The 18,554-nt window shown below is 26.6% G+C and overlaps 1 protein-coding gene across 1 annotated transcript; it reads right to left on the bottom strand.

Moving 5' to 3' along the window:
• Positions 1–42: 42 nt before the first annotated feature.
• LOC129972743 (serine/threonine/tyrosine-interacting protein A-like) lies at positions 43–18,351 on the bottom strand. The gene is made up of 11 exons (XM_056086986.1): positions 18,113–18,351; positions 15,137–15,169; positions 14,986–15,039; positions 14,798–14,895; positions 14,599–14,659; positions 11,925–11,961; positions 9,261–9,300; positions 9,117–9,167; positions 7,207–7,279; positions 6,093–6,156; positions 43–4,073 (listed from the first exon to the last, which is right to left on the bottom strand). The coding sequence occupies exons 1-11, from the start codon at positions 18,179–18,181 to the stop codon at positions 3,985–3,987; spliced, it is 669 nt and encodes a 222-aa protein (XP_055942961.1). The 5' UTR covers positions 18,182–18,351; the 3' UTR covers positions 43–3,984.
• Positions 18,352–18,554: the final 203 nt, after the last annotated feature.

Raw genomic sequence — 18,554 nt, 5'->3', positions numbered from 1 at the left:
GGAATGTCATCACAGGACAAACAAATTCATACATACCACTTTACAAAAAGTATTACAGTAAAATAAATATTTACCACAAACACACATTTCAATAGAATTATAGAAAAAAATATTTTCACAAACATTTCAGTCTTCTAAAATGACTAAATGATGAGTGATGTAATATGCAAACATTTTGCATATTATATCAATCATCATTTATGATGAATGATCAATCAATCATGAATGATGAAATGCTTGCATAAGTTATAATGCATAAAAATTCTAATGCACATATTCTTAAAATAACATACCACTTTTATAAAAAATAAAGAGTTTCTTTAAAAATATGCATTGAAATTGATTACACAAGATTTTGAGGACAATAAAATACTTTAAAATTGTCATAAGATTCCAAAATTTTCTTAATTTATAAAACAATCCATGTTCGTTATAGGTATTTCTATATATTAAAAATTATTGAATACTTTTTGAATCACACTAGAATTTTTTCTACATACAAAGTTAGCAGATTATTTCAGAATTAATGGAATTTTGATTACAATTATTATTAAATATAGTTATGAAATATTTATTATACAGAATGCAAAGAATGTCACTTTAAATGATGCATTGTTTAACATGATATCAGGAAATTCTGATTACTGTGTCAAAATAAATATCATTAAAGAAAACACTGCTTTATGAATTTTGCTTATTCCCACCAAAAAATTAATCCACATTTTACGAAACAATATTTTGCATAAGAAAATTCTTGAAGTATAGTTATATTTAAGATTAACTTGAAGATCCCATATTTGTTTAGCCACAAAATTAAATAATATTTATGTTGTTACAAATAAGAGTAATAAGTTAATAGTAAAAAAGTGAGCATTGCTAAAAAATATTCAAGAAAATAGACGGAAGCCCTTTTGTACAATATTAAATAGAGAGAAAAAACTACATTTGATAAATGAACACAATACTTTTGTTTTTGATGGAAGATTGTGCAAAGTTGAAACTTTGGGTACTAAAAGCATGAAAGAAAAGTCATATTCTACATCTTTCAATATATAACAAAACACATTTATAATCCAAAATACTTCTTATAAACTCTTACCAATCTAAACATTTTGAGCTTAGAATAAAAACTATTTTACAACTAAGAAAGACTACATAATCGTATAAATACCCAGCAGAATAAAGAAGTTTACAAATATATTAATTTCTACTACTTTGCATTGTCCTCATTATCCGCTCATGGTCCAGAATTATGTAGTCCAGGATTTTGATTTCGATTTCTGTGTTGACAAGAAGGCAGAATGGCATTTTCTAAGTAAGCATGTTCAAAGACTGAAAAATTTATTTTTGCTTTGAAAAGATTTTGATTGTTTATTTTCGATGATTTGTATGTTTCCAAACATTGCTAAAATAACACAATTTACAAAGCAATAAATAATTCTCTCCTAAAGTATTGAAATTCATGTGAAAAAAAAAATGCTAACTTCTTAAAAGGAAAAAGCAATTTGAATGAAGTTTCAGATGGGTTTTGATATTTAGGATTTGTAAAAATTTTCTATTCCCAGCTGGCATATAGAAGAACACTCGATGTCAAACAACATAGAATTCACATTAACTCAACTATGAGGGTTAAAAATTTTACAGGCCCCTTAGAGAGGATTCCAATGAGCTGTATGCTCTACTGATGACAATTATGTTACAAATTTAAATACAATTTATTCCAAATTCATCATGGAAATGCGTAATATAGCAAGTACAGCTAATTAAACTGACTGGATAAAGGCACAAAACAATGTTTAATTAAGGGACCTACACACATAATTATAACAATAAAAGGTAGATGTCTATAAATTTTTAAAAATTAAATGAATGTTTGCTTTTTTTTTTTTAAGCATCTTTTTAAAAATTTATGTAACAACATTTTGGGACTAACAATATTAATTTTAAATACCTTAAAATTTAAGGTATTTTACGATTGAAACTAATAATCTTGAACACAGTATTTGTTAATGCATACAATTTAAATTATCTGTAAGTGCAATAGTGTAACCAAATGCAAATATTTATTTGCATGTGTAATTAAGGATGTAATGAAACCCTAAGTGCATCATCTCATCTCAGAATACTTATCTCATCAAATTTAAAACAGCAACAAATGAAAATAACATTATACATGAAAACAGACTGCAAAAATCAATTATAAATGGAATATGAAGGCATTATAATGACATACATATCACATTAAAGTATGAAACAAGTACAAACATTCCAATGATACAAACAATGAACATAAAAATATTGTATTAGAACATGAATATGAAAAATAATATGAAATGGCAGTGGCACAATTTCACAAACAAATGTAAGCTTCATAATATCAATGAAGAAGGAAGACATAACATACACAGAAGATGGCAAAATGCTTATTTCTTCATGGAATGCTAACTTTGTTAAGTCACTTAATGGTCAAAATTTGAATACAATTTTCAAATTTAACATTATTTTTAAAAACTGTAAGTAAAATCATGAATTCTTTATAAGATCCAGAAAGTTATAAAATAAATGATCAAATCACAGAAAGCAAGGTCAAATTTACAAAACCAACCAATTTTGTATCTCAGACATAACAAGTTTAATAAAAAATTTAAGACACAAAAATATCAGTGTAGAAAACTATTGAAGGCCAATCTAACTATTCTTATTAGTCTAGACTTTGGATTAAAAATGCGCAATTTTGGAGTATGCAACATTCATTTTTTTTAAGGCTAAAAATTTCTTCTGTGCCAAAAAAAGTTAACACACAAAAAATGCAGATCTAATCTAAATAAGGACTTCTTAATGACTTTATCCAAGGTTGTATAGAAAATTTATAGCTCATGAGAGTTCTTGTAGGATATTAGTTTCCGATAAATTTGTAAGCAAAAATAATAAAGGAAATCATTTGAGGGGTAAAATTTATTAAAAAAGTAATTTCATTCTTAAAGTTGTTACAAAAATTTCCTGAAAGAAATGAGATAATCTCCTCCCCCAATATAAAAGAGCTTGTGAATAAGGCAGAGGGGCAGAAACAATGCTGTATACTCATGACACAGATAATACTTTTCAAGAAATATTAACTACTTAACACACAACTTTTTACGAGTTAAAAAAATATATAATATATTTATAAAAAGTATCAATATTTAAGGCCACATAAAGGTAATCAATTCAATAAACCCTTTTTAGTGAAGTCAACAGAATAACTAAGCTTAATATAACAATCAATTTATAGGAAATAATTTTTTTTTAAAAGTGTTTAAGTATAATTATAAAACTTCTAAGATGCAAGAGTAAGTGGACTATTAATAACACAAATTTTTCAAATATAGTTTAGAAAATTTGACCATAGAGAATAGAAACCTATTTCAACTTACATATGCAATAAGAGAAAAAACAAAAAAGAATTATGATGAGATGAATAAATTTATTTCTTACACATACTGATGTAAAAAACTGTTTTTGGCACCATTTACTAGAAGAGAGGACAATATGCTTTCATGTCCTAAGAATTTTACAAAGCATTGCATGTTAATGATTTTTTCAGAATGATTGGAATGATCTCCAATTAATTTTTGAAATTTTAATAATAGAAATGAATTTAATTTCCCGTCATTTTACTAATCAATTTGACAGTTTAATTTTCTTCCAATTAAAAAAATATTTTAAATATAATGCTCATAAAAAACTTCATTATTCTTTTCCACATATAAACCTATAATCACTTTGTATTTAGCTTTAAGTACAGTAATAATGTCCATACCATATTCTTAATATTGGACATTTTATATGAATTAAAATAATAGGTAAATTATATTTCAGCAAATGACAGCACTAATAAATAAAAACAATTAGAAAATGGAAGAACTTGTACAATCTAACATGAAAATGATATCAGGTACATGAAGCAATGGCAGTGTGTTATATGTTTAAAATTAAATAATAGTCCTATGATATTGGAGATTCTTCACAAATGTCCATTTTGCTATTTAATGTAACATTATCTTCTAATTCATCAAATCGTCGTTTTAGTTTGCCTGTAAAAAACATTAATTTATTACAAAAATTTATATATATAAATAACATCAGCAATTTAATTTCATTACTTTTTTTAAAATTCATTAAAGAATCCCTAAAAATCTGAAGTAAAAAAACATTTTGCTTTAAATATTTGTTTGCAAACACCATGTTGTTTAGCAGTTACATAAAGAATATTCCATAAGTAGCAAACTAAAAAGTTAACACAAAACAATGCTAACAACCCATGGGAGGTTTACTTAAAGAATATAGGTGAATGGAAGACTACACAGGATGTGCACTTATATAATAATAATTAAATATTTTATGTAATTCTTACTTTAATAGCTTCTTCATCAAAATATTTTAAAACTTCAAATTTTGATAATCATATAATTCTCACATAATATTATAAAGGCCTTCAATCATAATGTAATATGTATCTCTAATTTTCTGTTAGCTCCTGTAGAATTTATGCTTTAAATTAAAGTGGAAATGATTAATCTGCAATTAATATAATAATATTTTTTACTGAAACAAAGCAATTTTTTTTAAATATGAGAACTGAAAACATAGTTGCTGAGTATTTAAACCTTATGGGCACTAAATATTATCTTTCTTAATTTATGTAATATCTCAAGAATTTGTCAACAAAATTTTCTCAGATTCGCCATGACCAGATCGATTAATTAACAATGTTTAATTTTAAATGCATTAAACACTAAGAAAATAAAACAGAATGGTTTAAAATAGTCAGTCAAAAACAGGTTAAAAAAACAACGTAGAAAAATGATGCACTTAAAACTATAAGCATATACAAAAAATATATAACTAACTTTGTAATAAATAGAATTTAATCACAAAAGAATACAGCTAACATAAATATAATTTAAATCAAATCCACAGCCATTGAAAATAATTGTCAACAATCAGAACACAATGCGCATGCGTGAATTTTTCTACGCCAGTTGGGGTAGCAGATTAGACATTTTTAATTTCCTTTATTCTGTTTTATTTTAATTCAAAAGTACTTCAGAATGAATCTGAAAGATCAATTAATTAACAAAGTTTAATTTTAAATGGATCAAACATTAAGAAAATGAACAGAACCATTCAAACAAATCAGTCGAAAAATGTTGAGCCTAACCTCATTATAGTCTGTGTATTTTCAGTAGGCTGTTCAAGGTCACATTTTATATCTCATTATTGGTTGTATGGTACTAGCAACGTGGTAGAAAATGTGACCTTGAACCACCTACAAAAAATACACAGACTATAGTGTGGGGAAAAAACTAAAGCCTTACCTATTAGATGGTGCAGAAATGAAGATTTTTTTGGCAGAAAGTTAATTTTTAATTAATAATTAAAATTCTGATTAAAAATTCAAAAGGGACCTTAGGTGCACATTTCCGACCTCCAAGGTATACATATACCAAATTTGGTAAATGTAGGTCAAACAGTCTGGCCTGTAGAGCACCAACGCACACACATTGAGCTTTATTATAAGTACAGATTAACAAGTGAAGTGTAATAAACTAAGTGCATCATCCACATTAAATCTGACTTCACATAACAGAGAAATATGGGCCACATTCAACTGCTATTATGAGATTTTGCCATTATGCTCACCTATACAAACCTTTTTAAGTAGAGGGCGGAGGCAAATAGCCACCTTGGATTTTCCAAGTATACGGTAAACCAATGAAAGTTTTGAGAGGAATTTTACATGTTCATATTGGATGATGATGTAACTTGAAAATTATCTTGCAGTAACTACAAAATTTTAAATAGAACACTATAGATCTCTCAATGTGTGTGTGTGGTGGTGGTGGGGAGATGTCACAACAATTATAATGAATGTTTGTGAATTTCAATTCTTTATCATTCAAAGCTCATTTATTATTATCTAACAACCCTCATACATAATATATCACCATTTCAATAAGTCAAATTTGCTGATTAACCTTAAATTATATGCACATATATACAGACATAAAACATACATACAGCAAAAGTCATTGGAAGAAAATAAAATTTACCTGTGACTTTTGAAGTATGGCCATTAAGGTGAGTTTGCATAGCCTTATAGATAGGTTCGTATTCCTGAAAAGAGGTAGAGGGTAAAAAAAAAAGTTGTTATATTTTAAAACAAGTATATCATAATAAAAGTTGCCATATCTTTCATGGTTATTATTTCTATTTCACTAATATATGGAATTTTTCGTTTAAACTGGGGCCCAAGATATTAGATTATATGTATATTTCCACAATTATATTTCATGATGTAGCAGTTGCATTACTCTTATCTTCTCTTTTGGATACTAAATGGCAATATCTGATTAGGCCATCCCATAGTGCATTGCGATGGTAATAAGAATGAGATGATAGGCTGTTCTATTAAGCTGCACACGTGTATGTCTTATCTTTGTTTATTGTGAATGTGATTATTAAAAGAAATGTTCCCAAAAACATACATCCTGCTGCTTCCTGCACAGATCATAATAATCTACATTCCACCATAATATAAATATTACGGTGGAATGTAGATTCATGATGTAGCAGTTGCATTACTCTTATCTTCTCTTTTGGATACTAGATGGCAATATCTGATTAGGCCATCCCATAGTGCATTGCGTCGGTAATAAGATATTGTACATATAAAAGTACAAAATAAGCACATAAAGTACATACAAAAAGCATCATTCAATCAATTCTCAACAAGAGTTCATATGCCAAAAAGTTTAAGTATCTATGAAATTTACTAAAAAGACCGAAATGTAGAAATTTGCCCAGGTAACTTTCATTGTCAGAAAGGAGGGAAATAATCTATCAGGAAACTCACCAACCTAAGGACAGACATGATTTGAGGTCAACAGCAGGGTTAACAAGCGAAAGTGAGCAAGGCTGAAGTTCCTAGTACATATATATAGGATCAAGCCTAAAAACTAAACTTGCAATTGATTTTTTTTTTTTTTTGAATGACAACTTCCTTTTTAAAAATTTAAGGAACAGGTAACTTAAAAAATAAATAAAAAATAACTGCCACATTCTTTACAAATTTTTAAAAATGTATTACCCTTTTTCTTTCAATCTCTTATCAGTGCTTTATTTAATATTATATAATCTAAACATATTAAGTCAATAAACACTTACTTTAAGTTGCTGCAAAAAACTTTCACTAGGACCAATACACTGACGCTTCTTCTGAACAACTAAAAGAGCATCCCTAGTGAAATAGATATTTAATAAACTCCAAGTACATCATTAATATGTTACATCCAAATTAGATTTAAAAAGCAAAGAAAACTTTTATGCACTTTAATTCACTATTTAGAGTTATCCCTCAACAGAACGTAACTATAATAAAAAATAATAATGGGGGCAAAAGTAGTAATATGTGTATGTGTGAGTGGGGGGTGCATTCTTCATTCAATAAAAAATGAACTTCTGCTCAAAAAATGAAAATTGTATATAATTTTGTTCCCCTCAAGACAAGAAAATGCTTAAAAAAGGAAAGCATTGATTAATACATATTATGCAAGTTGCTTGAAAAAGATACTTCTTTGAATTCCAATAGTATAATGTTTACTTAAGTTTAAAGTTTTGGAACTCTCATTTTTGCATTAGTTCTCTGTTCCAAAAAGTAACCAAATTAAGCAAAATGAGCAACTCATATAATAAGTAATTTGCATAATGAGCAAAACAAAATGTAAGCAAGTGATTAGTCTAATGAGTGATATTCTGTGATTGAAAGGCAATGGGATATCACATGTTGATTGCTTATATGAGTCTATTTTGAGCGCTTGTTTGAAAAGAGCCCTTATATCTACATGAAAGTAGTTTGTTCAGATAGCACTGTCGAATGGGAATCCAAGAGGTTTGAGCATGTATCTATGAAACTTTAATCGATGAGATTGGGTTCATGGCCATAATACATGGTTAGAGGTGGATAGCAATGACATCAATGAGTTAAGTAATGAGTAGAAGAGCATAGCCAGATCTATAAAAAAAGAAGCTACATTCTACAGAATGAGAAGCTACTTTCTGTGTCTAACAAAAAGTTGCAGACATGATCTGGTCAGGAGAGGAGAAAATAATAGACTCAACTGAGCAATTTGCTGAATATGGAAGATGCTGAGAAGCAATTTTTATATTTTAATAATGTTATATGAATGTTAACATATACGCTTTATTTTTCTGACAAAAGAGATCAAAACTACTTCAAAAATTAGAAACGGATGCACCCATGAGAATAATGACTATGGACACAGACATTTACATGTACATTACTGTTTGCAGATAAAGTATTAATTCAACAGAGAAGGGTGAAAAAATACTTAAGAATTTTAACAGATAAAATATAGGGGAGGGATAGAATCATCACTTATCAAATTCAAACAGAATATATATTATCATGCAAATTTGAAATCACACTGCAGAAATTATTTTTAAAAAATTAAATTCACAATTATTGAGCAAATCAGTATTGAGAATTATTTGCCAAAATCTGGAACTCTGCTTGGACAACTAGCAACTACAGATTGTGCGTGTCTTGAAAGAATAAAATTTATTTCAAACTCATTTTTTAAGACTAGTTGCTAATAACAATAATAATATATATTTTTTTCATTTATTTCTTAAACACTCAGCCAATGTGCAAGTGATTTCCTACTACAACTTTCATTAGTAAATATGTGACAATAATATCCTATACTATTAATAAGATAACAGCCTGTTTAAAAGGGCATATCTTCTAGTTATATAATAAATATAGAATGGATATTCTTAACCAATAATTAAGAGGAAAATCAAATTCTTAGAAAATTTATTATTAACAACAATAAGAAAAGGAAAAATTCAACAAAGCTTTAATGGACATAAAAAAACCCAAAAAACATCATGGTTAAAGAGTATTTTTAAATTAGTAAAAACAGCACAAGTTAGTGCAGCATGAAAGCTACAAAAATATCATCATGATTCTTTAAGAGAATGGTGCAAATAAAACTAAATTTATTTCATACGAAAAAACTTTTACAAAGGAAAATATAAAGCAATTTACTTACTTTAAAGTCATGGATTTAGTCTCCATTATATAAGCAATGACAAGAGAGGCACTGAAATTAAATGGAAATATCAAATTAATTTTAAATGAACAGTAATTAAACATTTTTAGAATCTTTATATCTAGATGCATTTGTGACACTTACCTCATAGAATTACCAGTGTTCCCATGGACAAGAACTTTTCCTGAAAATAAAACAAATCAGAAAATAAACATCAAGATAACTAGACTAGCATTCCCAAATTATTATTTTTGCACTTAATAAAAACTATATTAATAATACTGCAAATAATAATAATACTGCAAATAATAATAATACTGCAAATAATAATAATACTGCAAATAATAATAATACTGCAGCATAATTTATATACATTTTTATATGTATTTATATTTAAAAAAGAATTTTTTAAATATTTAATTGATTTTATATAAGGCATTGCCAAATTAGACTGACAAATTCAGAGATGATATTAGATATCAAGAAAATAAAAAAATTACCATAGAACAAAGAGCCATACACCACATTTAGTCAGTGAAAATCACAAAAGACCAATGCATAGATTACCTGCAATAATTAATTTATCAGTGCCGATGGTGCAATGACTTTAGGGGCCATATTTTGGGACAATTCCGATAAAAATTTATCACCTTTCTGATGTTGATCTGCGAGACACCATTTATATTATAATCCGGCTTTATTTCAAATTAATGTTTTTCTACTTATTAAGGGTCTTTTTTGCTTAATTTGACATCAAACCTTTCATAACTATTTTTACATTTTCTCCTTCTATATGAAGTTTATGACTCCATGTTCTACGGCAATATTTCATTTTCTTTATGCCCTACTATTAACAAACTGAATTTATAGATTGAATTCAGCAACTCACAGTATAAATTTTAACCACAGAATATTCTGGAAGTTCTCTATTATTATATATATATATATATATAAATAAATAAAACAGGCACTTAACTTTATGCATAATTCAATTATATTTATGAATCAGTTTTCTTAATTTAATTCTTATTTTTAGGTCCTTTTTCACATTATTTTAAAACTCTGATTAGCTTTATACAATAAAGTAAATGAAAGACAATAAGATCCCTCTATACAGATACAAAAGGATATAAATTTACAGATATAACTAAAAAACATTTGCCAGTTGCATTTAAATTAGTATTCCTCTGTTGATCATACCCAACTCTTTATTCTATGAAATTATCATCATAAAAAGGAATAAGCAAAGGCAATTTTATTAGCAAAATGTACTATATTTTATACTAAATTCTTAAATTTTTTTTTTCTTAATAAAACAGAATAAAACATAATTTTTAATGTTTTATTTTTGCACCAAGCAATTCGAATGTTTTCCATTTTAAAACAAAAATTGGCAAAATGCTCCTTCTTAAATCTAATTTAAATAACATTGATTGGATGTCTTGATTTGGGAGGGGGGCGGGGACAAGCAGACATTATCAAAAATGTAAGGGAAAAAAAAAAAAAAAAAAAAAAGGTTTCTAAAATTGTTCCAATATTTTTAATTATTTGTGAGTGGGAACATCAAACAGAAAATTATTTTAAAATTAAATTTCATTCATAATTCATTTTTAATTAATTCAGATTCATAAGGATGGTTATTTTTAATTGGAAGATAGCTTAATTTTTTGGTACAGTAATTATTTTTCAGATATTAAATGAGCAAAGTATTAGAAACTCATATATATATATATATATATATATAAATAAAAATTGCAGATAATTTTTTTAAAAAAATTTACAGACACAGAAAGATAAACATTATTAATAATATAGAAGATAAATAAAAAATAGATTTGCTACACCATACAGAAATTACAGAGAGTAGTATAGGTGGAGTTCATAGATGAATGACATGTTTAGCATATACTACCATAATTTTACTATCAAGAATGGCTCTAGATTTTATATGCAAATAATCTAGTAGCAAAAATAATCAATTCCTTCATTCACAATCTTCTTGAAATCTAATAATCGTTATTTAACTAATTATGGAATAAAGAAGAGACATCAGTCAAACCCTGAAATTTAATGCTTGAACATCACAGCAGAACAACAATAATCTCAAGCAAAAATTCAAAACAGACAACTGGAGAAAAACAAAACTACTTCCAGATGAGTTCACAAAAAGGATTGTATTCAAAGAACTTTTAGACAATATCATGGGATAAAATCATACGGTCAAATCTTCTGCATCTTTGGTGATATTTTTTCATTCATTTAAATTCATATAATGAAAAATTATGTTTAATTTTAAAAACAAACTTCTCGTTATTTTACATACTGAACCATTAAATTCAAACTTTTACACCTACAAAAAATGAATTAAATCAGATGTGGCTGATGTTTTCAGTTACAAATATCATAAAGTAACTCTCTTCATACTTCAATGATAGATATATTCAAATTAAGGAATAAACTTTCAAAAAAAAAAAAAAAAAAAAAAAAAACTGAATCTGAATTCATTATATAAAGGGTTAAAAATGTTTATCACCATGTAATTTTTAACTTCACAATCATTTCTTTTACAAGATTTTTGGAAGAATTAAGTTTTTGTATTTCTTTTTTTTTCTTCTGTTTTTGCATTATAGTTTATTTTTAACATTTTTTTTTTGCAAAAATACAAGATTAAAAATTAATTCCTTAGCTTGTTATGACCTAATTTATTAACTTTAAAATGAATAAAATAGAATTGCAAGGTAAAAATATTGATTATACTGCACCAAAATTTTAATTACAAAAGAGTGTAACATAACAAAGCATTCTTACCTCCATTTTTCAAGCAGTTGTCAATAAAGGCTTTAACCTGTGGGTATATAAAAAAAAAAAAAAAGCAGCAGTTAGATCAAAGAAATCAAGAGAACACAAACACATACACACCTGCAGTTCTATAGTTAGAAGCAAAATGAGAGAAAAAAAAATTGCCAATTAGAGCATTTTCTAAAACTAGTGCCAGATAATGTATCACATTGCTTCAAATTTAACAAAACTTAACAAATAAAGAATCTTAATCAATGAACTACTTAAAAATTTTTCAAAATTACAGAAAAAAAAGTATCCCCCCCCCTTTTTTTCATGACAGAAACAGCGTTGAAATAATGTGGCTCAATGATTCGAAGAAACAATATTTGTTCAATTTTCAATGTAATTAAAATCATTATTACAAAAATAGCAAAAAACTAATTTTTCAGATATTACTAAAACTAAAGAAAAAAAAAGCATTTATTGAAACAAAAATGGTGTAGTTAAAAAACAATTTATTTTTCTATTAATCTATTTTTTTAATCTTTAAAATGGTAAAAAAATAATTTTTGTGCAATAGTATACTTTGATATTACTGCACAATTCTTTTATTTTTTTTTTATTTAAACTTCTAATTAAATTTTTGAAAAATCTGCGTTTTGGGGCCTCAAATACACAAGAAGTAACATCCCAAATTTCATGCTCCTAATTTCAATGGTTTATGCTGCACATTGCTCGGTTAATCAGGGTAAACTTTTCTATGTAAAGAGAGATTACTATGGGAAAAAATTCTGTAAGAGTTATAAAAAGAAAACTTAGAAAAAAATGCTAGCAAATGATAAAATCTGAGGCCTGAAGAATAAAACTTTTGAAAAACTTTTCTTTAAAAATATTAAGTACTCGATCTAGCAGTTCTTTTTTCCTCAGTAAAAAAAAAACAAAAAAACTACAAAAGAAACATGCAGCTTCATGCAAAAATCTCATTGTATTGGATTTTATACAATTAACTAACATAATTATATCCCACAATTAATAAATATTCAATGTAGTACAATAAAATCCCTTTAACAAGTCATTCAAAAGATTGCCCCAAATCGACATATTAAAGATAATGATTATCAAATGTGTGACATACTAAAAAGAATTAATTTAAGCCTTTTTAGAGCAGCTTCATGTTTCATATATCTTTACGGTACACCAAATCTATCCTGCTGTATTCTTCTGTCGATCAGATTAATTTTTGTATTCTTCTTACACTTACCAGGTATAATAAATTCTTCAACACCTAAAACTGAAGTTTAAACATTTTCCAAGTTGCAAAAAGTAATGTATAATACATATTTCGTATATTCCTTTTTGGACAACTATTCCAGTATATCAATCACACGACAACACAAATTGTGGAAGAACGAGGGAGCTGGAATGGGGCATTAAGTGTTATTTAATGTGTGTTGAAACCCCAATTGCTTTCTTTTTGTAGATTTTCTTTCTTTATAGCAGTAAACATGTTTTTATTATCAAGCTTTGAAATCTCATATTCAATACATAGACAGGGGTGTTTGTGGGACCCCAAAAAATCCCCTGAAACTTTTACGGACTTACTACCGACATTTTGGAGTTTCGAGAAGGGGGGGGGGAAATGAAAAATTACGATTATGAAGTATTGAATGACCTAATTATAAAAGTTCAATGAATTACTTTTTTTGCAAAATTAATAACCATTAATTTTTCAAAATTAAGACCTTTGAACCCAGGTCACGTGATCGCACATCTGGTCGAACGAAGTCTCACCCTTTTTTTTCTGCCGCGCCTTCTTGCCGAAAAGAATCCAGAAGAGAATGTCAGAGAACCGGGGGAATGAGTCATAACTCGCAATAAGGAAAGAACAAAAAAGAAGTTTTTTCCCCCTTTTCACGCATTATCACTGTCTTTGGAGAAAGAAAGGAAAAGTTTTCACCACACACACTGACCTTGCGTTTTCTGCTTTCAAAGCAAACAAAATTACCCAGATCAAAATAAATAATTCATTATTATTCCTACTTCCTTTTGAACGACGATCCCCGGAATTTCCGGGTATCGAAGTTCAAAATCCCCGGAATTCCGGGGTTTCCCCGGAGCACAAACACCCCTGCATAGAGAAACGTAACACAAAGATTTTTTTGTACTTCAGAGAAAATTAAGTACTATATAAGGTGCTGAAAAAAGGTTTTTAAATTTAAACACTTTTTAAGCACTGTTCATTTTGTTATGCACCCTATATAATTAAGAAGTGATTCAAACATCCAAATACAGCAATAATATTTATGATTAAAATATACAGATATATTAAGGACTAAAATAAAATATAATTTATAATTATAATTTATATAAGTTGACAGAAAACGAAACAATTAATAAATCTAGATTTAAAAAAAAAGATAAATTATTTTCTTAAAATTGAGTGGATCATAGCACAGCTCATCTTTTGGCGTCTTTTTGAATTCTCGCCAAACGACTGGCGATAACCTCGCCAATGTGGCGACCTAGATGGATTTTTATTATATTTTTTATTTTATTTTATTTATTATTATTATTATTCTGACAAGTATCGTTTTTTAATTGAAAAATAATAATAACAAATATTCAATTAGTAGTCAACTTGGCGAGATTTCAAATAAGCCACCAAGAGGTGGGTCCATCTAGGATTTTACCAAGTAATTACCTGAGAGAAAAGAGGAATCAGATTTGATGTTTCTGGTTCTGAAATGTTAATGACTATGTATCTGTAAGAGAAGAAAAGAAGAAGATAACTGACTAAAAATATAAATTAAACTGCATTATATGGTGAAATATTTTAGACAGTTAAATAATTCTTAGATAAAAAAATTAAACACAACTTCTTAATTACTAAAATTTCTTACTTGAAACTTTCTGGAAAATTTGGCTTTATGAAAGAAGCTTCTTTTTCATGTCGAACACAAACAATATGAGTGATTCCAGTCTCCAACAACGAATTAAGCTATAAACAAAAATAAAGAATTTTTCAGCAAATTTATATTAGCAAGGGATGTAGATTAATAAAATATTTTTTAAAATTTTGCAATTTTACTTTTGGTTTAGTAGCAGAAGAAAGTGGACCAAGATATAAGCCAGGAATGATTTCCTAAAATAAAATTTAAAAGACATCATATTTTAAATTTAAAAAAAAGAAAAGAAAAAAAGAAACAAATTCTTTTATAGTTTTTATTTTATTCACATACCTGCATTTCTCGTCGCATGTTATAACACCAATCCTGAAACCCAAATAAAACCATTCAACATAGGAACAGAGTAATAAACAAACATGTAAATAGAGTAAGAGATAGTCAGAAATACATTTAAAGGATAGATTAGAAACATCAATTTATTTGCTGTAATGAAACAACAATTTATTGTGAAAGGTGATTAGTATTATTAGTAGATTAGTTTTTTTTTTATCTGAATCATAATTTCTTTACAGACTCATTGTTTTTTCATAAAACATATCAACATTTACAATGATGATGAAATGAATCATTTTATATGCATATAAAATCTAAGATTAGTCTACAAGTTCCAATTAAAAAAAAAAAGATGTTCTGAAATGCCATGAAATAATCTAGAATGTTCTGGAAACTATTAGAGCCTTCTTTACTCTTAAAAAAAATAATGATAAAAAAATGAGACTTTCTAAATGCTTCAGAATTTTAATGCATTCCCTCTTCCTGTAGTGCTTGTAATAATGATACCTAACAACCACAGCATTTTTGCTAAATTTATATATTAATATGCAGAACAAGAATATTAATAGTGATTTTTATTTGTATTAAGATTTCATGTTGCTTCTTTTTAATCAACACTTCATCAAATTATATTTAAGGCAATTCACCATTTAATATCTGCTTTGACTATCATTGACAGATTTTTATGATAAAAATGTAGCATTGAAAATTATTTTATTTACAGAAGAGGAGCTGTTTTGGCATTGCTTGATTCTTCATATATAGTTTTAGTGAAATGAATTTTTTAAATATTTCCTTAGTGATATTAGTTGATTAGTTATATATTTATTTTCGTTATCATTAATATTAAATTAACTTTTTATACATGCAGGGGGGGGGGGAGGAGGAATGCAATCTGACATTGCTTATGTATATATTAAATATAAAAACAAGTTCCATAAAAAAAAAATCAAATAGTAGGGTTGATATTCATTCATCCTGAAATACCAAACACCATTACAAGATCATTTAGAAAATCAATTTTCTTAATAACAATTAACGGATAGAAGTAACTATGAGTTATTTCTATCCTTTATTTGTCATTATTTTCTATAGTTAATTTTTGAACTCAAATATTTCATAATAAAAAAATACAAAATTTCATTAACATTATTTTTTAAAACACAACTTGCAATTATTACTTTTCCATCTTTAATCAATCACACAGCTTGAATGTTAATTGTCAACTGTAATGCTATTAATTTCAAAGAATATTTTTTTCTGGACTGATTCAGAAAAGAGGTTCTACAGAAGAAATAGACATTAGAGCTATCCTTATAGTTATAAGGAATATGAATGTGATTGCCTTTTTACATTAATTTGAAATATTGAAAAAATAATTCTTTCAAAATAATTTAATTTTAATTGATGATATGCTGTTCTTTAATATAAAAAAACATTATTTCTTTAATTTCATGAACATTTCTTAGGTACTTGCAAGTATTTTAAATTCTTTGATAAATTTCATATTATCTACCAGATAATTGTTTTAAAGCAAATTTCTGCTAAGTCATTATTTACTAGGTTAATATAAGTCACATCTAATTAATGCTAACATTAAAAAAAATCCCTTCTAATTTATGAAATATGAAAGGATACATTTAAAAATATTTTATTTCAATGAAATAATTTTTGAAATTATAGCATATTAGAATAAATAAAGTCTATTAAGCTTATTAACATAAAGTACAAATATCAATCAAGAGTATCTAAAGTACTGATATTGAGACTGAAAACTACTAATAATTAATTGATGAATTAGAACAATTATTAAAGTATTAGCAAATGAAATAAAAATGACACTTCAATAAGGGCAGGAGACTTGATTTTATAGGACATCATCAAGTTTTCAATACAAAAATCAGTACAATATATTAAAGAAAAAAAAAAAGTTAAAAGCAAAACAGCAATAAAATTTAAAAATGTATATGTTATTAGATCATTATTACAAACAGATATACTTTTTAAAGAATCATAGTAATGATTGCATTAAAATTCACACTTATATTATTTAAATCCTACATGTTATGAATATGTAAAAACAAAATTCTTATGTACACTACTACTTAGAATGACAATACTTTCAATATAATACTTTCAAGGTAATTTTATACAATTTTGAGTTAATTTTCTAATGAAATATAACATTTGTAATCACTACAGATTGGATATGTCCTAGTATAATCATATAAAGAGTTATGGATTATAATAAACTCTGGTATTGTGAATTATGCAAATACCATATTTTTGGTTAGAAACACATAAAAAAAATTCAATTAGTACTATTATAGTTTCACAAAAATAACTATTTATTTTTGATGCAAATATATTAAAATAGATTTTAAAAAAATTCTACATTAATGATAATTAAACTAAAATTAACAGTAATCTCCTAATCATAGTAACAGGTTTAAAAATTTTGAAGGAAAACTACCCCCTTGACAAACGAGTTCATTAAAACAGACTAATAAGTTCATAGACAATTTTATTACAATTATCCATTCCTTTTATATACCGATTTTATAATCTAGCCTAAAGCAAAGGCAGGAGATGATAGAAATGTGTTTATGTATGTTATAAGTGGGATATAATATGATTCTATTTATAAAACAAATGTATTTTTGATAAATTTATTTTTAATATAATGGTAGAAAAATATATCACGATGAAACGAACGCTATTTTTTAATTAGGTCTTGCAAGAGAATAATAGATAAAATATAAAGACAATAGTACTTTAACGACGTATATAATTTATTAAAATAATTGTTAATGATACATTCCGATCAATGAATGCAAAACACTGAATTTTGTAAAATATCGTAAATGTGGGGAAACAACAGAGAAGCATGATAACAAATGTTCTGTTTATAATTTTTTAAAGCACAAAATGAAGTCGACAGCTATAGAATGGAAATAAGAGAAAAATAATACAAACCGATGAGACAACACCACAATTAATTTCCTTCGAAATAGGATTTTCAGCATGCAGTGATAAAGAGTCCATTACTATATATCCATTAGAAAACAAAATTAAAATTCATGCAATTATGATGAGATGAAACAATTTTTTATTCTAGATCAAATGATTCTCATAGCATGTCAATGAGTGGATTCAATATTTTGAAAAAAATATTATTATAAATGCTAAAAATACTACCCACGATGGAAAATCAAACTTCGTAACTCGAGATTGTTGCCGAACAAAGTTTACAAATGTCTTGTAGTTTAACAAAATTATTCTAAGTCGCTCGGTTTATGTAATTTTTTAATCGAAGAACCTCTTACAAAATATTATATAATTTCAAAAAACAGAATTCACTCATAATAAAATTAATAAATTAAAGGAAATAATTCTATAAAAAGTAAAACATATTACT

The sequence above is a fragment of the Argiope bruennichi genome, chromosome 6, assembly GCF_947563725.1.
Source record: "Argiope bruennichi chromosome 6, qqArgBrue1.1, whole genome shotgun sequence".
Classification (NCBI taxonomy): Eukaryota; Metazoa; Arthropoda; class Arachnida; order Araneae; family Araneidae; genus Argiope; species Argiope bruennichi.
The sequence above is the reverse complement of the archived record's forward strand: the minus strand, read 5'-3'. Positions and strand labels throughout refer to the sequence as shown.

Excerpts from the sequence above, each read along its gene's own strand:
- LOC129972743 (XM_056086986.1), bottom strand. The coding sequence starts at position 18,181 with ATGGACTCTTTATCACTGCATGCTGAAAATCCTATTTCGAAGGAAATT. Across the intron at positions 9,301-11,924 it reads CAACTGCTTGAAAAATGGAG|GAAAAGTTCTTGTCCATGGG; the intron begins GTAAGAATGCTT and ends TTTTATTTTCAG. Across the intron at positions 4,074-6,092 it reads CCATACTTCAAAAGTCACAG|GCAAACTAAAACGACGATTT; the intron begins GTAAATTTTATT and ends TGTTTTTTACAG.